Source organism: Salvelinus namaycush, chromosome 1, assembly GCF_016432855.1.
Source record: "Salvelinus namaycush isolate Seneca chromosome 1, SaNama_1.0, whole genome shotgun sequence".
Taxonomy (NCBI): Eukaryota; Metazoa; Chordata; class Actinopteri; order Salmoniformes; family Salmonidae; genus Salvelinus; species Salvelinus namaycush.
The window spans coordinates 42674693-42696267 of record NC_052307.1 but is presented as its reverse complement, the minus strand read 5'-3'; the positions used below and the strand labels follow the sequence as shown (position 1 = coordinate 42696267).

The 21575-nt window shown below is 47.0% G+C and overlaps 1 protein-coding gene across 1 annotated transcript in view; it reads right to left on the bottom strand.

Annotated features, from left to right (window-relative positions):
• rasgrf2b (Ras protein-specific guanine nucleotide-releasing factor 2b) overlaps positions 1-21575 on the bottom strand; it is a 247634-nt gene that overhangs the window by 125640 nt on the left and 100419 nt on the right. The window contains exons 8-12 of the mRNA XM_038988743.1: positions 3616-3809; positions 2154-2263; positions 1923-2041; positions 1297-1457; positions 979-1045 (exon numbers count right to left, since the gene is read on the bottom strand). Of these exons, the coding sequence (XP_038844671.1) occupies positions 979-1045; positions 1297-1457; positions 1923-2041; positions 2154-2263; positions 3616-3809 (651 nt within the window). The remainder of the gene's footprint in view (positions 1-978; positions 1046-1296; positions 1458-1922; positions 2042-2153; positions 2264-3615; positions 3810-21575) is intronic.

The window sequence follows — 21575 nt, the reverse complement described above, 5'->3', positions numbered from 1 at the left end:
ACGTCACTCGCTTTGAGACCTTGAAGTAGTGGTTCCCCGATGGGTAACGATGCTTCGTGGGTGACTGTTGTTGATGTGTGCAGAGGGTCCCTGGTTCGCGCCCGAGGGGACGGACCAAAGTTATACTGTTACATTGGTACCGTGCCCGGATCAACAGCATCAATGTAACAGTATAACTTATACTATCCCTGGTTCGCGGGGACCCTCTGCACACATCAACAACAGTCACCCACGAAGCATCGTTACCCATCGCTCCACAAAAGCCACGGCCCTTGCAGTACAAGGGGAATCACTACTTCAAGGTCTCAAAGCAAGTGATGTAACCGATTGAAACGCTATTAGCGCGCACCACCGCTAACTAGCTAGCCATTTCACATCCGTTACACTCACCCCCCTTTCGACCTGCTCCTTTTCCGCCGCAACCAGTGATCCAGGTCAACAGCATCAATGTAGCAGTTTTAACTTTATGGCCGTCCCCTCACCCCGACCCGGGCGCGAACCAGGGACCCTCTGCACATATCAACAACTGACACCCACGAAGCATCGTTACCCATCGCTCCACAAAGGCCGCGGCCCTTGCAGAGCAAGGGGAACCACTACTTCAAGGTCTCAAAGTGAGTGACGTCACCGTTTGAAAGGCTATTAGCGCGCACCACCGCTAACTAGCTAGCCATTTCACATCGGTTACATGTGTGTGTGTGTGTCACTCAAAGTTCCTTCCCTGGAAGTCTGTGAGCGAAAAGACCCCTCTGTAAGATTAATGGGTGAGTGATGTCATAGGATCAGCATGAATGTAATTTAAAGGGAAGGCTGTTAGCTGGTATTTGAAGGGATGTGAGGGTCAGCCAGAGCTTTATCTGTGGACACTTATCTTTGGACACTAATTAACCTGTATGGAGACAAAGACTTAATGAGCCTGTCTGAGACACTGCATAGATCTAAAGGACTGGGGTTGGTTAACACACACAATTTACTCACAGTCGTCGTCACTGGTCTCTGTTTCTTCTATGAGGGTACATTCTATTAGAGACAGGACTCCACCTTGCTGCAGAGAGAGGTCCGAGGTCATTGACTGTTTGTGTTTTTTTTGTGTGCTTAAAATATGACTAGGTCCCAATTCTCCACCTTTCTCCCAAAGTGTACAATTACACAAATTCTCTCATGGATTTAACAATGGTGGAAACTCATTCCACCAATATGATTTTAAATCCAACCCGGGAGTGTGTGAGTGCACACTTCTGGAAAAGGGTGGAGAATTAAAGCCAGTAAATATGAGCATGCGTGTGTGTGGCTCACCTTGAGCAGGTGCAGCTTGCCTCCTGAGCTGCGTGTGCAGATAAGAAAGTGTTTTGTAAACAGGAAGCACTGTCTCTCTCCTTCCTTCTTCAGAGACAGAGAGCCCAGACGCACCTTACTGAGCTTCCCCCTCTCCACCGACGGCAGCTGAATCAGAGAACCTGGCGGGGGAGGGCAACGGGGGAGAGAGGGAGGAGGGAGTAAGAGGAGGTGTTGAGAGACAGGAGGAGTGGGGAGAGGTGTGGAGAGAGAGATGGGAGATGAGTGTGAGAAAAATAAAAAAGCCTTGTCCAAGCCAGAACTGCCCATCTCCTGTTTCTGTAGTGTGAGGCAGCTTGATGTACAAAAACAGACCCTGGACAGGACGCTAGTTTATCGCAGGGCCTTACCCCCAATCAATCTCCTTAATGCCAAGCAGAGAGGTATCAAGTCCCATTTTTAGACTCTTTGGTATGACTCGACCAGGGATTGAACCCCCACCTTCCAATCACGGGAGGACAGTCTAACCACAAGGCCACTGAGATGGACATGAGAAATACTGTTACATAAACAATGGTTTGTGTCATGAATGTGTAAGTGAATTCTTATATGTGTGTGCATATACCTGTGTATGTGTGCACGCTCACCCTGTCTGACGAAGGTCTGACTGGTGTCCAGTAGTATATCACATCCCTCTACAATCATCCTCTCGATGGCCAGGTTCTTACGGATGTTCTCTGTATCACTCACCTCATCATGCATCACCCTGAGGACACACACAAACATGATATACTACATGAAATGTCTAAGACGTGATAATTCATACCTGTATGTTTTGAGGTATTCTTACTCATTGATACACCCACAAATAAACACACCTTGACAGCTCCTCTAGTTTGGACTTGGCAAACTCCAAGCTCTTGCGCTCTACGTGTTCGTGCGGAGTGTGCGCCAGCAACTCATGCAGGGTGATGATGTAACGAGGAATCTGAGAGAAACAAATAGAGGAAGAAAGGAAGAGAGAGATATAGAGTGTAATTGGGAGAAGGGTGAGGTATTTAATTGAGACTTTATGGTTTGAATGTTTATGAGTAAGGCCACAGATAGGGTTCTAAAAGTAGATATTTGCTAGGTGAGAGTGTATGGTACCTAGAACATGTGGTATGTGAGGATGTATTTGTGTGTTGGAGTGAGTGTGTGCATGCGTTGCATGTGTGCAGGCGTGTGTGAATCCGTGTGCGTTTACCGCTACTCCCCTCAGGCGTTCGATGTCGCCGGTATACTAACCACCGGTCCTGGGATCCATCATTACGCACACCTGGTATCAATCATTACGCGCACCTGCACGTCAGACACACCTGGACTCCATTACCTCACTTATTACCTCCCCTATATCTGGCAACCCCTTAGGTTCTTTCCCCAGTCATTATTGTTTGTGTTTCATGTCTATACGCTACTCGTGTTTGTTATATTGTTCGATGTTCCGTTTATTATTAAACTCACCACCTGCACTTGCTTTCTGACTCCCAGCATATACGATACAGAACATATGGTTTGTGGTGGTGTGAGTGCATGCGTGCGTGTGTGTGTGCGTTGCACAAATCAGAATGGTCACATTTGCGCGATTGATTTTCCATCGCTCATTTGCACATCACGTCAATGATGTCACTGTGTGAGGCTGTAGGTCAATTAACCTTGTCGGAGTGGGCGCACTGATTCTAGTTGTGAGCTAGGCAGGCCACTGCCTGGGAAGGTCTCCCACTCAGAAGTACGAGATAGGGAGGCGGGCGGGGGTAGGTTGACCTCAGGTCTCCCCACTGGAAGCCAGAGGCAGGGGGAGCGGGGGAATCTATCAAACAGCGCACCTCTAACTTTGTACAGTACTAATGCAATTAGTAAAATCAGTCACACTAGAAAATGCTACCAAAGAAACCACAATTCATTCATAATGTGAATATATATAGTTTCACAGACATATTGTTGCATTTTTTTTCTGGTTTGTGCGAAATTGTTAAGAATAATATAAAACCAGTCTGCACACCAAGGTGAATTGGTTTAGTCTTGACTCTTGGTTGACAGTGTTGGGGGATGGGTAATGTATTGATGCTCGAGTGCCAAATCCACACATTTGTTTCTATTTGTCTTTGTTACTACTTTTTGATATTTGAGTCTTTGTATTTATATTGTTTTAAATGTTATGATTATTTATTTGTATTCCAAATGTCTGAATAAAAATTAGTTAGTGCAGAATGGTGCTTTTTTGGGGGGGGGGGCTTGTATGGCCCAGGGAGCCATACAAGCTAGAACCGCTACTGATGCGCATGCATGTGTGTGTGTTACCTGGAACATGGGGTATGTGAGGAAGGTCTCCAGCATCCTGCCCTCACAGGCAGCATTAGCCTCATACTGCTTCAGCAGCTTATCGAAGTCTCGGTTCTGCTTGCAGTTGGCCAGCACTTGCAGGCTGTACTGGTGGTTCCTCACAAACTCCTGGTAGATGTTCAGCATAGGCAGCAGGATGTCAAACAGGTCCGCTAGACACACACACACACACACACACACACAACTGTATAAATATATTCTACAGTACACGACAGGCTGGTTTCCCAGACACAGATTAAGCCTAGTCCTGAACTAAAAATCTCTTTCAATGGAGAATCTCCATTGAATAGAAATACAAGACATAGAACTCAAATATATAACAAATAGGGGCCAGGTAAAGAGAACAATAAATTAACTAAGCTTAGATGAGATTAGATTAGCATTAGAGCCTGTTCAGTTTGGCCTGTCCCTGGCCATGTCTCGACGCATTTTCCTCTTACAAAACCCATTCCTTACAGGCTGGTCTCCTAGGTAATGCTTATCGGTAGGCTGTTGAGGTTTTTAGGAGGAGAAATTATGGGGTGTCAAGCCATTGTATGTGTGTGTGTGCGAGAGAAAGTAATGAGACGTTGTTTCAATAAGATGAGTGTGTGTGTGTGTGTGTCTGTGTGCCTGAGATAGGCAGCAATAAGACATCAAGGCCAATTTTTTTATAAAACAATGTGCGTCAGCACTGAGCAACTGACCTTGATGTCAGTGCAAGACTGGAGTGTTTGTCTTGCATTGTCTGTGAGTGTGTGTGTTTTGACCAATATCCTCTTCATAACAAAGCTGTTAGTTTCTAGAACTGCAAGACCAAAAATATTTTGTGTAGTCCTGTGAAACCGCCCCTATGACCCCCAATTAAGTCACTTCCTGCAATTAGACAGACAGACAGGCAGACACAGACAGGCAGACAGACAGACACATGCAGGAAGTTGGGCAGACAGACAGACATTTTATACCAATATCCTCTTCAGAATTCATAACAGGGGGGCGCTAGAGAGTGTGCTATGGAATAGACGTGTTTTGTTGAGCTCTGCTCAATTTTGAAACAAATTGATATTTATCTTTTATTTAACTAGGCAAGTCAGTTAAGAACAAATTCTTATTTACAATGATGGCCTACCCCGGCCAAACCCTAACATGGACGACATTGGGGCAATTGTGCGCCGCCCTATGGGACTCCCAATCACAGCCGGTTGTGATACAGCCTGGAATCAAAGGGTCTGTAGTGTGTCTGTCGGTCTGCCTGTCTGTGTCTGCCTGTCTGCCTGTCTGTGTCTGCCTTTCAGTCTGTCTAATTACAGGAAGTGACTTAATTGGGGGTGTCATGACGTTGCTCTCTTTGGACACCGCAAGCACCATCCCCCTACCTCGGCACCATCTCTCTCTGTCTCCTACAACCAGGCTGCTGTGGTCAGAGAGGTCGTAAATTCCTAGGGAAGATCCTGCCTCATGGCCAGACAGTATAGAGAGAGAGTGAGTTCATAGAGAGAACAAAGGAATTTCTTCCACCTCACAGAACTGGAGAACCGAATTACATTTATGTTCTGGAGAAGGTATAAAAGATCGGTGAAGAATCCAGCTACGAACTAGTCCGTTTGGTACAATTCTGTGAAACTCATGTGAGACAATACGGCCACATTACCATAACGCTGTTTATACAATAGCCTCAGATATGAGGCTTACATCTAATTGTTGTATAAGATGAATGGATGATAGGAGGATGATACTGTTTGTGAAATTGTGTAATGTGATTTTGGACTGTTTAATGAAGGAAACTCCAATTCCCTTTGGAGTTTAACTAAATCAGAGGACCGCCCATGAGCACAGTTATGGTCTGGCGTCCTGGGACAGGCCCTTTTCTGCTCTTCCGAATAAAACCCCCACCCGGGTTTTCTATCACCAGACCCGCTTACCTCGATAACGAGAGGGCCAATGTTTGAGAGGAGACCGAGCTCACCTCAATTACGAGATGGCTAAAGGTTGCAGACCAGCTTACCTCGATAACGAGAGGGCCAATGTTTGAGAGGAGACCGAGCTCACCTCAATTACGAGATGGCTAAAGGTTGCAGACCAGCTTACCTCGATAACGAGAGGGCCAATGTTTGAGAGGAGACCGAGCTCACCTCAATTACGAGATGGCTAAAGGTTGCAGACCAGCTTACCTCGATAACGAGACGGCCAAGGTTTGAGACCAGACTGCTGAACTTTTAACCATCCATTTACATTTACATTTAAATCATTTAGCAGACGCTCTTATCCAGAGCGACTTACAAATTGGTGCATTCACCTTATGATATCCAGTGGAACAACCACTTTACAATAGTGCATCTAACTCTTTTAAGGGGGGGGGGGGTTAGAAGGATTACTTTATCCTATCCTAGGTATTCCTTAAAGAGGTGGGGTTTCAGGTGTCTCCGGAAGGTGGTGATTGACTCCGCTGACCTGGCGTCGTGAGGGAGTTTGTTCCACCATTGGGGTGCCAGAGCAGCGAACAGTTTTGACTGGGCTGAGCGGGAACTGTACTTCCTCAGAGGTAGGGAGGCGAGCAAGCCAGAGGTGGATGAACGCAGTGCCCTTGTTTGGGTGTAGGGCCTGATCAGAGCCTGAAGGTACAGAGGTGCTGTTCCCCTCACAGCTCCGTAGGCAAGCACCATGGTCTTGTAGCGGATGCGAGCTTCAACTGGAAGCCAGTGGAGAGAGCGGAGGAGCGGGGTGACGTGAGAGAACTTGGGAAGGTTGAACACCAGACGGGCTGCGGCGTTCTGGATGAGTTGTAGGGGTTTAATGGCACAGGCAGGGGGCCCAGCCAACAGCGAGTTGCAGTAATCCAGACGGGAGATGACAAGTGCCTGGATTAGGACCTGCGCCGCTTCCTGTGTGAGGCAGGGTCATACTCTGCGAATGTTGTAGAGCATGAACCTACAGGAACGGGTCACCGCCTTGATGTTAGTTGAGAACGACAGGGTGTTGTCCAGGATCACGCCAAGGTTCTTAGCGCTCTGGGAGGAGGACACAATGGAGTTGTCAACCGTGATGGCGAGATCATGGAACGGGCAGTCCTTCCCCGGGAGGAAGAGCAGCTCCGTCTTGCCGAGGTTCAGCTTGAGGTGGTGATCCGTCATCCACACTGATATGTCTGCCAGACATGCAGAGATGCGATTCGCCACCTGGTTATCAGAAGGGGGAAAGGAGAAGATGAATTGTGTGTCGTCTGCATAGCAATGATAGGAGAGACTATGTGAGGATATGACAGAGCCAAGTGACTTGGTGTATAGCGAGAAGAGGAGAGGGCCTAGAACAGAGCCCTGGGGGACACCAGTGGTGAGAGCACGTGGTGCGGAGACAGATTCTCGCCACGCCACCTGGTAGGAGCGACCTGTCAGGTAGGACGCAATCCAAGCGTGGGCCGCGCCGGAGATGCCCAACTCGGAGAGGGTGGAGAGGAGGATCTGATGGTTCACAGTATCGAAGGCAGCCGATAGGTCTAGAAGGATGAGAGCAGAGGAGAGAGAGTTAGCTTTAGCAGTGCGGAGCGCCTCCGTGACACAGAGAAGAGCAGTCTCAGTTGAATGACTAGTCTTGAAACCTGACTGATTTGGATCAAGAAGGTCATTCTGAGAGAGATAGCAGGAGAGCTGGCCAAGGACGGCACGTTCAAGAGTTTTGGAGAGAAAAGAAAGAAGGGATACTGGTCTGTAGTTGTTGACATCGGAGGGATCGAGTGTAGGTTTTTTCAGAAGGGGTGCAACTCTCGCTCTCTTGAAGACGGAAGGGACGTAGCCAGCGGTCAAGGATGAGTTGATGAGCGAGGTGAGGTAAGGGAGAAGGTCTCCGGAAATGGTCTGGAGAAGAGAGGAGGGGATAGGGTCAAGCGGGCAGGTTGTTGGGCGGCCGGCCGTCACAAGACGCGAGATTTCATCTGGAGAGAGAGGGGAGAAAGAGGTCAAAGCACAGGGTAGGGCAGTGTGAGGAGAACCAGCGGTGTCGTTTGACTTAGCAAACGAGGATCGGATGTCGTCGACCTTCTTTTCAAAATGGTTGACGAAGTCATCCGCAGAGAGGGAGGAGGGGGGGGAGGGGGAGGAGGATTCAGGAGGGAGGAGAAGGTGGCAAAGAGCTTCCTAGGGTTAGAGGCAGATGCTTGGAATTTAGAGTGGTAGAAAGTGGCTTTAGCAGCAGAGACAGAAGAGGAAAATGTAGAGAGGAGGGAGTGAAAGGATGCCAGGTCCGCAGGGAGGCGAGTTTTCCTCCATTTCCGCTCGGCTGCCCGGAGCCCTGTTCTGTGAGCTCGCAATGAGTCGTCGAGCCACGGAGCAGGAGGGGAGGACCGAGCCGGCCTGGAGGATAGGGGACATAGAGAGTCAAAGGATGCAGAAAGGGAGGAGAGGAGGGTTGAGGAGGCAGAATCAGGAGATAGGTTGGAGAAGGTTTGAGCAGAGGGAAGAGATTATAGGATGGAAGAGGAGAGAGTAGCGGGGGAGAGAGAGCGAAGGTTGGGACGGCACGATACCATCCGAGTAGGGGCAGTGTGGGAAGTGTTGGATGAGAGCGAGAGGGAAAAGGATACAAGGTAGTGGTCGGAGACTTGGAGGGGAGTTGTAATGAGATTAGTGGAAGAACAGCATCTAGTAAAGATGAGGTCAAGCGTATTGCCTGCCTTGTGAGTAGGGGGGGAAGGTGAGAGGGTGAGGTCAAAAGAGGAGAGGAGTGGAAAGAAGGAGGCAGAGAGGAATGAGTCAAAGGTAGACGTGGGGAGGTTAAAGTCACCCAGAACTGTGAGAGGTGAGCCTTCCTCAGGAAAGGAACTAATCAAGGCGTCAAGCTCATTGATGAACTCTTCAAGGGAACCTGGAGGGCGATAAATGATAAGGATGTTAAGCTTGAAAGGGCTGGTAACTGTGACAGCATGGAATTCAAAGGAGGCGATAGACAGATGGGTCAGGGGAGAGAGAGAGAATGTCCACTTGGGAGAGATGAGGATCCCAGTGCCACCACCCCGCTGACCAGAAGCTCTCGGGGTGTGCGAGAACACGTGGGCAGACGAGGAGAGAGCAGTAGGAGTAGCAGTGTTATCTGTGGTAATCCATGTTTCCGTCAGTGCCAAGAAGTCGAGGGACTGGAGGGAAGCATAGGCTGAGATGAACTCTGCCTTGTTGGCCGCAGATCTGCAGTTCCAGAGGCTGCCGGAGACCTGGAACTCCACGTGGGTCGTGCGCGCTGGGACCACCAGGTTAGAGTGGCAGCGGTCACGCGGTGTGAAGCGTTTGTATGGTCTGTGCAGAGAGGAGAGAACAGGGATAGACAGACACATAGTTGACAGGCTACAGAAGAGGCTACGCTAATGCAAAGGAGATTGGAATGACAAGTGGACTACACGTCTCGAATGTTCAGAAAGTTAAGCTTACGTTGCAAAAATCTTATTGACTAAAATGATTAAAATGATACAGTACTGCTGGCTGGTGAAGTAGACTAGCTAGCAGTGGCTGCGTTGTTGACTTTGTTTGAAAGTGTAGCTGGCTAGGTAACCTCGATAACTGGCTAGGTAACCTCGATAATTACTCTAAACTACACAATTATCTTAGATACAAAGACAGCAAAGACAACTATGTAGCTAGCTAACACTACACTAATCAAGTCGTTCCGTTGTAATGTAATAGTTTCTACAGTGATGCTATTCGGTAGAAGTTGGCTAGCTGGCTAGCTAGCAGTGTTGACTACGTTAGAAGGACGAAAATAGCTGGCTAGCTAACCTCGATAATTACTCTAAACTACACAATTATCTTAGATACAAAGACAGCAAAGACAACTATGTAGCTAGCTAACACTACACTAATCAAGTCGTTCCGTTGTAATGTAATAGTTTCTACAGTGCTGCTATTCGGTAGAAATTGGCTAGCTGGCTAGCTAGCAGTGTAGACTACGTTAGAAGGACGGAAATAGCTGGCTAGCTAACCTCGATAATTACTCTAAACTACACAATTATCTTTGATACAAAGACGGCTATGTAGCTAGCTAAGAAAAGATTGCTAAGATCAAACAAATCAAACCGTTGTACTGTAATGAAATGAAATGAAATGAAATGTAATACTACCTGTGGAGCGAAGCGAAATGCGACTACTCGCTCCAACCCGGAAGTGACATCCCACGTGGTTAAACTCTTAGACTATCGATTCCAACAGAATAACAACAAGTCTTTGATATTAATTACTAGTCTGCAGCTAGGAATTCGGTATCATTGAACGCGAAGACCGACAACCGCCGAAACATCTATTCTATAACAAAATGAATGAATGTCACTCTGAACTATCCATTCTAACCACGACAGAGAGAGAGCGGACAAACTCTCCAACAGAAACAAACTTTTCAACAGAGATCCCGACGACACACTGACCGTAAATATATATATTGATTGCAATTGTTCCCGAATGAGTGAGCGTTCATGTGCAAAGGATTAGCATTTCAATTGTTATAATTATCACTCTGTCTAACAAGCCGCCATGCCGGTTTAGCCCACTAGACCACATCCGCTATCATTTCTTTGTAAACATATCTATTTTGTTTGTGTGATGCATTTCTGTGAATTACTTAGTTAGTAAATACATTATTTTGAGACAATTGATGTATGGATGACTCATAGTGAAGACTGGGTTCGTGCAGATAACCAACAATTTACGGCGTTTGGAATGAGACTAACATGAGGTAAATAATAATTCATTAATCAAAAGACTAAGTGATCAGATATTAAAACATCTGAAAGTTATATTAGGAAAATTATAACTTTGTAATCTGAATATTTTCCTTGGTGCCCCGACTTCCTAGTTAATTACAGTTACATGATTAAGTAGTTTAATCACGTAATAATAATTACAGAGAATTTTTGATAAAGATAAGTCTTCAGTTTTAATGATGCCAAAGACACGACAGGGGTCATAGGGGCGGTTTCGCAGGGCTAAAACGGTTGAATATTACCAAATTGTACATATTTGTGACCGGGGGACCCGGCATATGAAATTTGAAGTCAATCTACACAAACAATTTTTTGTCTTGCAGTTCTAGAAACTAAGAGCTTTGTTATGAAGAGGACTTACTAAGATGCAGTGCCTTAGACCGCTGCGCCACTCGGGATCCCGAGTGGAAACCGATTAGGTATTTTCTTAACAGACCCACTGTATACATTGACATCCCCATTTGCCTGAATCATGCTTTCCACCCTGCATTGGATGATTTGGTGTTTTCACAGTAGAGGGAGATGGGGCTCACAACAATCAATAACTTGTCCATTGATGTTCATTTAGCTTCATTTCAACAGTTACAGGGTAAGTTTAACATCCCAGCAACACAGTTTCTTAAGGACACATTCCCACAGTATGGCATTAAGCCAAATAATCCTACATTAGATAGCCTTATCCTTGTCAAACCACATTCAAAAGGGTTGGTCTCTAGACTATGATAGACTATGACCACATAGAGGTATCCGCTTACACTACTAAAACGCCTTGGGAGCAGGAACTTGGTTCATAAATCTCAGATGAGGACTGGGTAGGAGCTCTCAGGAATATTAACCACAGTTCAGTGAATGCCAGACACAACCTTATTCAGTTTAAGGTGATACACAGGTTACATTACTCAAAAGTGAAACTGCATAAAATATTCCCAGACACCTCACCACTGTGTGAGACGTGCAAGCAGGAGGAGGCGACTTTGACCCACTTATTTTGGACATATCCTAAGTTACATGTTTACTGGGCTCTCATTTTTTATTACTTATCTAAAGCCTTTGTTAGAGTTATAGCCCCAGACCCATTGATCACTCTGTTTGGTACTGTTGATGGGAATAACCAGGAAGGGAAGGCTGGCTCTCTTTGTACTCTATTAGCCAAAATGCTCATATTGCAATTTTGGAAATTGGAGACTGTAACTACTTTTGAAATGTGGTTACGGGATTTAGGGAATGTAATGCACATGGAAAAGTTTCTATACAATACCTCCAATAGAAGTCCAATGTTTTACAAAATATGGCAGCCGATACTGAATAAATACTGAAAAATACTGAAAAAAAAAGTTTTGTTTTGTCCTCTAAAGTTGCCATCCCATTCAACAATACAATGAATGTCAATGTTTGTGTCTCTGTCTTTTTTCTATTGGAAAATAATAAACATATTACAAAAAAATTAAATAAATATTCATAACAAGGCTCTCTTTAGTTTCTAGAACTGCAAGAGGTCAAAAATGCTTTTGGGTCGACTGATTTAAAATGTAATATGCCGGGTTCCCCAGTCACAAATATATAACATTTGGGAAGATTCACATTTTTTAACCCTTTGAACCGCTCTATGACCCAAAATGAATCGCAGGAAGCTGAAATTCAGTGGACGGCATCATGGGTACACTTTAACGATGCCCTGAGTTTCAAATCCTTACGCTAAGAATTGACTGTTCTGCAGAGGATGGAAGATAGTGTTTTTGTGTAACTGCAGGGAGAGAACGAAGGACCATGTTGAGGATGAATTAACACACTTCCTGTTTCCAAAGGAAACTGAACCTCAACACAGGGCATCCCTATAAGGTCATGATTCATTGTTTGCAAGGACGGTTGGCTAGCTCAATAGCAGTCAACGGGAGCGTCATACGTAGTTATGTGAGGGCTGTAGGTATTGCTTTTCTATGGAAAAAAGCCTGGTTCTCTGTAGGAATAGTTCATTTCACATGGTCAGATGTAGGCTTGCATTCATCGGGAGGGTCTGTTGAACGATCCCATGCGTGAATTTTGCTAATGTCACTCAAAAGCACACTAACTCTAGGTCAGCCTACCGTTCTGCCATGTGGTGGGGGGAGGGGCAAATTCATGAATTGTCTAGAGTTGAGGCCTTAACCCTAAGTTCATGTCCACTCCCAGCTCAATGCTAAACCTAGCCTCATCACCACATCTTAGCTCAACCCTTCTGCTAATGTCACTCAAAAGCCCATTAACTCTAGGTTAGGCTTCAAGTGAGGTCTGCCTTAATCAATTGGATTAAGGTTAGGGTTATGTCCTAGGGTTGAGGCCTTAGCCTGGCGGCAGGTGGCCTAGCACTTAAGAGCGTTGGGCAAGTAACAGAAAGATCACTAGTTTGAATGCTCGAGCCGACTAGGTGAAACAACTGTCGATGTGCCCTGAGCAAGGCACTTAACCCTAATGTCTCCTGTAAAACGCTCTGGATAAGAGTGTCTGCTAAATGACATAACCCTAACGCTATGTTCACTCCCACCTCAACCGTAACCCTAACTCTATCTTCATGTTCACATCCCGGCTCAACCCTAACTTCTTGTCTACATCCCGGCTCAACCCTAACTCCAAGAGCTGAGCCAAGATGTGGAATGGTTCTGGCTAGGTTTAGGGGTGAGCCAGCATGTGGGCATGGATTAGGGTTGAGTTTCGAGTTTGTCTGTATGTCTGCATCAGATGACCTGGCCTCAACCCAACCTCAACCCAATTGAGATGGTTTGGGATGAGTTGGAACACAGAGTGAAGGAAAAGCAGCCCAAAAGTGCTCAGCATATGTGGAAACTCCTTCAAGACAGTTGGAAAAGCATTCCAGGTGAAGCTGGTTGAGAGAATGCCAAGAGTGTGCAAAGCTATCATCAAGGCAAAGGGTGGCTACTTTGAAAAACCAGCTTCATGAGGAATGCTTTTCCAATACTCTTCAAGGAGTTCCCACATACGCTGAGCACTTGTTGGCTGCTTTTCCTTCACTCTGTGGTCCAACTTATCCAAAACCATTTAAATTGGGTTGAGGTTGGGTGATTGTGGAGGCCAGGTCATCTGATGCAGCACTCCATCACTCTCCTTCTTGCTCAAATAGCCCTTACACAGCCTGGAGGTGTGTTTTGGGTCAGCTTTTGACATTATCAATCAAAGTATGCTGCTGGAAAAATGTATGTGTTATGACTTTACACCCCCTGCTATAACGTGGATAAAGACCTACTTGTCTAACAGAACACAGAGGGTGTTTTTTAATGGAAGCCTCTAGCAGGTAGAAGTAGGAATTCCCAGGGTAGCTGTTTAGGCCCCTTGCTTTTTTCAATCTTTACTAATGACATGCCACTGGCTTTGAGTAAGGCCAGTGTGTCTATGTATGCAGATCACTCAACACTATACACGTCAGCTACTACAGCGACTGAAATGACTGCAACACTTAACAAAGAGCTGCAGTTAGTTTCGGAAAGGAATAAGTTAGTCCTAAACATTTCCAAACTGTAAAGCACTGTATTTGGGACAAATTATTCACTAAACCCTAAATCTCAACTAAATCTTGTATCTTGTAAACTGTCATGGTCAAAACATATTGATACAACAGTAGCTAAGATGGGGAGAAGTCTGTCCATAATAAAGCACTGCTCTGCCGTCTTAACAACACTATCAACAAGGCAGGTCCTACAGGCCCTGATTTTCTTGCACCTAGACTACTGTTCAGTAGTGTGGTCAGGTGCCATAAAGAGGGACTTAGGAAAATTGCAGTTGGCTCAGAACAGGGCAGCACGGCTGGCCCTTAAAAGTACATGGAGAGCTAACATTAATGATATGCATGTCAATCTCTCATGGCTCAAAGTGAAAGAGAGATTGGCTTCATCATTATTTGTTTTTGTAAGAGGTGTATCGAGCTGTCTGTTTAAAATACTAACACACAGATCAGACACCCATGCATACCCCACGAGACATGCCACCAGAGGTCTCTTCACAGTCCCCAAGTCCAGAACAGACTATGGGAGGCGCACAGTACTACATAGAGCCATAACTACATGGAACTCTATTCTACATCAGGTAACTGATGTTCCACATTAGGTAACTGATGCAAGCAGTAGAATCAGATTTAAAAATCAGGTAAAAATACACCTTATCGAACAGCGGGGACTGTGAAACAACACAAACATAAGCACAGACACATGCATACACACACACATGATAACATACGCACTATACACACACGTACACATGGATTTTGCATTGTAAATATGTGGTAGTGGAGTATGGGCCTGAGGGCACACACTTAGTGTGTTGTGAATTCTGTAATGAATGTATTGTAATGTTTGTAAAATTGTATAACTGCCTTAATTTTGCCGGACCCCAGGAAGAGTATAATGGGGATCTAAATACAAATACAAACATATGAATCACTACAAAACATTCTATGACCGCTTATATACTATATTAGGCACAGCCTTTGGAACTTTGGTTTTCCTAGATATGGCAGCTATATTGTGATCCTATGGATTTGGATACTGCTTTAAAGCAAATGTATGCAGCTGTCACGCCCTGGCCTTAGTTATCTTTGTTTTCTTTATTATTTTAGTTAGGTCAGGGTGTGACATGGGGGATGTGTGTGTTTTGCATTGTCTAGGGGTTTTGTATGTTTATGGGGCAGTGTCTAGTCTAGGTGTATGTATGTCTATGGTTGCCTAGATTGGTTCTCAATTAGAGACAGCTGTCTATCGTTGTCTCTGATTGGGAACCATATTTAGGCAGCCATATTCATTGGGTAGTTCGTGGGTTTTTGTCTATGTCTATGTGTAGTGTTTGTGTCAGCACTATTTGTTTATAGCGTCACGTTCGTTCATTTGTTGTTTTGTAGTTTTGTTTAAGTGTTCTTTATTACGTCGCTTAAATAAATAGAAAATGTATTCACTTCACGCTGCGCCTTGGTCCTCCTCTCTTCCACCATACGACGATCGTGACAGAATAACCCACCGACCAAGGACCAAGCAGCGTGGTAAAGGGCAGGAGCAGGAGAGACAGCGAGGTCAGGATTTCTGGACATGGGAGGAAATACTGGACGGAAAGGGACCATGGACACAGGCTGGTGAATATCGCCGCCCAAAAGCTGAGCTGGAGGCAACGAAAGCGGAGAGGCGGCGGTATGAGGAGGCTGCACAAAAGCGTGGCTGGAAGCCAGAGAGGCAGCCCCAAAAAATAATTGGGGGGGGCACACGGGGGGTGTGTGTTAAGCCAGGTAGGAGACCTGAGCCAACTCCCCGTGCTTACCGTGAAGAGCGAGAGTACGGGCAGACACCGTGTTATGCGGAAGAGCGCACGGTGTCTCCTGTACGTGTGCATAGCCCGGTGCGGTACATCCCAGCTCCTCGTATCGGCCGGGCTAGGTTGGGCATCGAGCCAGGTGCCATGAAACCGGCTCTACGCATCTGGTCACCAGTGTGTCTCCTTGGGCCGGGGTACATGGCACCAACCCTACGTATGGTGTCTCCCATACGTGTACATAGCCCAGTGCGGCTTATTCCACCTCGCCGCACTGGCATGGCCACGGGGAGTATTCAGCCAGGTAAGGTTGGGCAGGCTCGGTGCTCGAGACCTGTAGTGCGCCTCCACGGTCCGGTCTATCCGGTGCCTTCTCCACGCACCAGTTTGCCTGTGGCGGCCCCTCGCACCAGCCCAGTACCACCAGTGCCAACACCACGCACCAGGCTTCCTGTGCGTCTCCAGAGTCCAGTACGCCCTGTTCCTGCTCCCCGCACTCGCCCAGTGGTGCGTGTACCCAGTCCGGTACCACCAGTTCCGGCACCATGCACCAAGCCTCCTGTGCGTCTCCAGAACCCTGTGCGCCCTGTTCCTGCTCCCCGCACTCGCCCAGTGGTGCGTGTCCCCAGTCCGGTACCACCAGTTCCGGCACCACGCACCAGGCCTACAGTGCGCCTCGGCAAGGCTGAGCTGCCCGTCTGACCAGCGCCATCTGAGCTGCCCGTCTGCCCAGCGCCGCCTGAGCTGCCCGTCTGTCCAGCGCCGCCTGAGCTGCCCGTCTGTCCAGCGCCGCCTGAGCTGCCCGTCTGTCCAGCGCCGCCTGAGCTGCCCGTCTGTCCAGCGCCGCCTGAGCTGCCCGTCTGTCCTGAGCCGTCAGAGCCGCCTGTCTGTCCTGAGCCGTCAGAGCCGCCCGTCTGTCCGGAGCCGCTAGAGCCGTCCGTCAGTCAGGAGCCGCCAGAGCTGCCCGCCAGTCAGGAGCCGCCCGCCAGTCAGGAGCCGCCAGAGCCGCCCGCCAGTCAGGAGCCGCCAGAGCCGCCCTTCAGTCATGATCTGCCCTTCAGTCATGAGCTGCCCTTCAGTCATGAGCTGCCCTTCAGTCATGAGCTACCCCTCAGTCATGAGCTGCCCCTCAGTCATGAGCTGCCCCTCAGTCATGAGCTGCCCCTCAGTCCGGAGCTGCCCCTCAGTCCGGAGCTGCCCCTCAGTCCGGAGCTGCCCCTCAGTCCGGAGCTGCCCCTCCGTCCAGTGGCGCCCTCTAGGATGGTCTTCAGTCCGGGACTCGCTGTAAGGGTCCCCACGTCCCGCACCCGAGCCGGCGCCGTAAGAAGGCCCACCCGGACCCTCCCCTTCTGTGTCAGGTTTTGCGGCCGGAGTCCGCACCTTTGGGGGGGTTACTGTCACGCCCGGGCCTTAGTTATCTTTGTTTTCTTTATTATTTTAGTTAGGTCAGGGTGTGACATGGGGGATGTGTGTGTTTTGTATTGTCTAGGGGTTTTGTATGTTTATGGGGCAGTGTCTAGTCTAGGTGTATGCATGTCTATGGTTGCCTAGATTGGTTCTCAATTAGAGACAGCTGTCTATCGTTGTCTCTGATTGGGAACCATATTTAGGCAGCCATATTCATTGGGTAGTTCGTGGGTTATTGTCTATGTCTATGTGTAGTGTTTGTGTCAGCACTATTTGTTTATAGCGTCACGTTCGTTCGTTTGTTGTTTTGTAGTTTTGTTTAAGTGTTCTTTATTACGTCGCTTAAATAAATAGAAAATGTATTCACTTCACGCTGCGCCTTGGTCCTCCTCTCTTCCACCATACGACGATCGTGACAGCAGCATTAGTAAAGGTGTGATCAATACATGTTGATGATTTCATTCCTGTGCTGTTTGTAAATACCCTGGTAGGTTGACTGAAAGAAATTAAACATTTTTACTTTTAACTAGGCACTCCTTTAAATTGAACTGCATTCCAGGTGACTACCTCATGAAGTTAGTTGAGAGAATGACAAGAGTGTGCAAAGCTGTTATCAAGGCAAAGGGTGGCTAATTTGAAGAATCTCAAATATAGAATATATTTTGATTTGTTTAACACTTTTTTGGTTACTACATATTTAATATGTGTTCTTTCATAGTTGTGTACATCTTCACAATTATTCTACAATGCAGAAAATAGTAAAAAAATAAAATAAAAACACTGTAATGAGTAGGTGTGTCCAAATTTGTATTTTGACAATGAGTCTCCATTGGTCCGCTAGTTTTGGAGTGACGGTTCGTCTTAACCCAATCAATGAACATGATAGATAGAGTAAATAAAAAAAGTAAATAAAAACAATATGGGGATGAGGTAGGTAGTTGGGTGGGCTATTTACAGATGGGCTATGTACAGTTGCAGCAATCAGAAAGCTGCTCAGATAGCTGATGCTTGAAGTTAGCGAGGGAGAAATAAGTCTCCAACCAGTGATTTTTGCAATTCGTTCCAGTCATTGGCAGCAGAGAACTGGAAGGAAAGGCGGCCAAAGTGGGTATTGGCTTTGGGGATGACCAGTGAGATATACCTGCTGGAGCGCGTGCTACGGGTGGATGTTGTTATGGTGACCAGTGAGCTGAGATAAGGCGGAGCTTTACCTAGCAAAGACTTGTAGATGACCTGGAGCCAGTGGGTCTGGCGACGAATATGAAGCGAGGGCCAGCCAACGAGAGCATACAGGTCGCAGTGGTGGGTGGTATATGTGGCTTTGGTGACAAAACGGATGGCACTGTGATAGACTGCATCCAGTTTGCTGAGTAGAGTGTTGGAGGCTAATTTGTAAATTACATCGCCGAAGTCGAGGATCGGTAGGATACTCAGTTTTACGAAGGTATGTTTGGCAGCGTGAGTGAAGGAGGCTTTGTTGCGAAATAGGAAGCCGATTCTACATTTAATTTTGGATTGGACATGCGTAATATGAGTGGAAGGAGAGTTTACAGTCTAGCCAGACACCTATTTATTTGTAGTTGTCCACATATTCTAAGTCAAAACCGTCCAGAGTAGTGATGCTGGTCGGGCGGGCGGGTACGGGCAGCGATCGGTTGAAGAGCATGCATTTAGTTTTACTAGCATTTAAGAGAAGATTGGAGGCCACGGAAGGAGTGTTGTATGGCATTGAAGCTCGTTTGGAGGTTTGTTAACACAGTGTCCAAAGAAGGGCCAAATGTATACAGAATGGTGTCGTCTGCGTAAAGCTGGATCAAGGAATCACCCCCAGAAAGAGCGACATCATTGATATATACAGAGAAAAGAGTCGGCCCGAGAATTGAACCCCGTCGTACCCCATAGAGACTGCCAGAGGTCCGAACAACAGGCCCTCCGATTTGACACACTGAACTCTATCTGAGAAGTAGAAGAAGTAGAAGTACTTTTTAAGTAGGCAATAGAAAAAAAGCCTGTCTATCATGTTCATTGATTGGGTTAAGATGAATCGTCTCTCCAAAACTAGTGGACCAATGGAGACTCATTGTCTCCTCCTCCCTCTAAACCCCGCTCTTCACGGGAAAATTATGCCAAAACTCGCAATCGAAAAGATGGGCAGCGAAAGCAAAGAAACATCGAAAGAAAAGATACGAGTAGCGTAACCAAAAGGTAGTACATGCAGGCAAGAGTGTAGGCTAAATGTATTCAATAGGATTTGTGTCTGGGAAAGTTTAACCGAAAACGATTTTTGCATTCTTAAATTATTTTTTTTAATCAATTTGTCATTGAGTTTTGCTCTCGCCTTAAAATTATTTACTTACAAGTTTTGGGGTTTTGCTTTTGATATCTTATTTTTGTTTACAATTCTAATCATTTTACTTTCAATTGTTTGGTTTTTGATTTCAACATCATTTATTTCACCCATCCTCGAAAATATGTGTACATTCTAAACTTTATTTTTCATGTTCACAATGTATTTTATTTTGAATTCAATACATATGGCGTGAAATTGACCCCATACTATGGGACCAAAACAGCAGAGAAGTTTAGCTTCGCGCTCTTCAATGCTCCTGGTTGTTGAGTAAATTCCTGCAACAATCATTACGCACACCTGCGTCTCATCTGTCACACCTGGACTTCATTACTCCCTTTATTACTTACCCTTTATATAGCAGTCTTTTGTTGTCAGTCATCAGGTAGTATTGTTTATGTTCTATGTCAGACGCGTCTCTTGTTTTGTATCGCTCCATGGTCGTTATTATTAAACTCACTAACTGCAACTGCTTCCTGACTCCCTGCGTCTACATTACAGAACGCTACCTCAACAAATGGAAGCAGCAGTTAACCAAGACATCTCCCAGATGGTCAGCGAACAGGGACACCTACTTCGTCAACACCATGACCAGCTGGCTCATTTGGGGATGGCTATGGATGAGGTCCTGCATGTTCTTAAACATGTCACCATTACTCAAGGGGTGTCATCTCCAAACAGCAGAGGATTCTCTACCACAAGTCGACCCAGCGAGCCAGTACCCCAGCCCATCCAGTAATCCGTCCTGGTCAGCGATACCCGATTGTCCCTCCCGGACAAATATGACGGGACTCCAATGAAATGCCGTGGCTTCCTACTCCAGTGCTCCCTCTATTTCGCTCATCAGATGGGAGCCACCACCACCTAGAGGTCCATTGTTATTTCTCTGCTGACTGGACGGGCCTTGGACTGAGCCACGGCCGTCTGGGAGAGAGGAGAGGAAGAGCTGGGTTCAGGGGGGTCTTCGACCAGAGAGGGGGGTGAGTGCCTACTCCAGCTACGGCAGGATGTCCAGACCATGGTGGAGTACGCGCTCACCTTTCAGACAGTGGCAGCATCCAGCGGATGGAATGAGCTGGCGCTCCTCAGCCAATTCAGAAGAGGACTGTGCGAAGAGGTCCAGATGTAGTTGGCGTGCCGAGAAGACATATCCTTGGACGCCCTCATCGCGATGGCCACCTGTCTGGATAACCTTCTTCGGGAGCGCCATACCCCCATCGCCTCTCTCCCTCCTCCGTTGATCATTCTGAGTCAGAGCCTGAACCCATGGAGCTGGGAGCCACACGTTTCTCCGCGGCTGAGCGACGCCATCCTAGACAGCTGGGGCTCTGTCCTTATTATGAACAGGATGGGCAATCGGTGTCCAATTCGTTCTAAACGGGGGTCTACAGGATGTTTTGTTTCATGTTTTGTTTCTAGAGCTCTAGTGGACTCCGGTGCCGTGGGGAATTTTATCGACCAGGCCCTCGCTTCCTCCCTTAACATTACCTCATACCCACTCTCCTCTCTTCTCCTTGTCTGGTTCAAGCACTGGATAGTCAACCACTGGGATCCAGGACAACCACACACATCACAGCACCACTCACCCTCACCGTGGAATCCAGATATCAAGAAAGCCGTCCCTTCTTCATCATCAGTGCAACCGTACACAATATCATCCTCCTATGGCTTCAATGTCATAACCCCACCATTTCATGGCCGAGGATGAAAATCACCGACTGGGCACCCGAATGCCGGAAGACCTGCTTACCTTTTCCCTGTGGTTCCACATTGCTTGAGAGTCCTGCAGTTGCCCTTCAGCCCAACATCCTGGAGGTATACCAAGATCTTTGGGAGGTTTTTTCCAAGACCCGTGCCACCTGTCTCCCTCCTCATCTCTCCTGGGACTGTGCCATCCACCTGCTTACAGGCTCTGCGCCTCTGCATCTATCTTCTGTCAGTGGCCGAAACCAAGGCTATGGAGGAGTATATCCAAGAGGCTCTCCAGCAGGGTTTCATTCGCACATCCACCTCCCCTGCGTCAGCAGGCTTCTTCTTCGTGGCCAAGAAGGACGGAGGACTGCGCCCATGCATCAATTACAGAAATCTGAATTACATCACCACGAAGTACCGCTACCCTCTGCCTTTAATGCCGGCCACAATTGAACAGCTCTGCGGGGCCCGTTT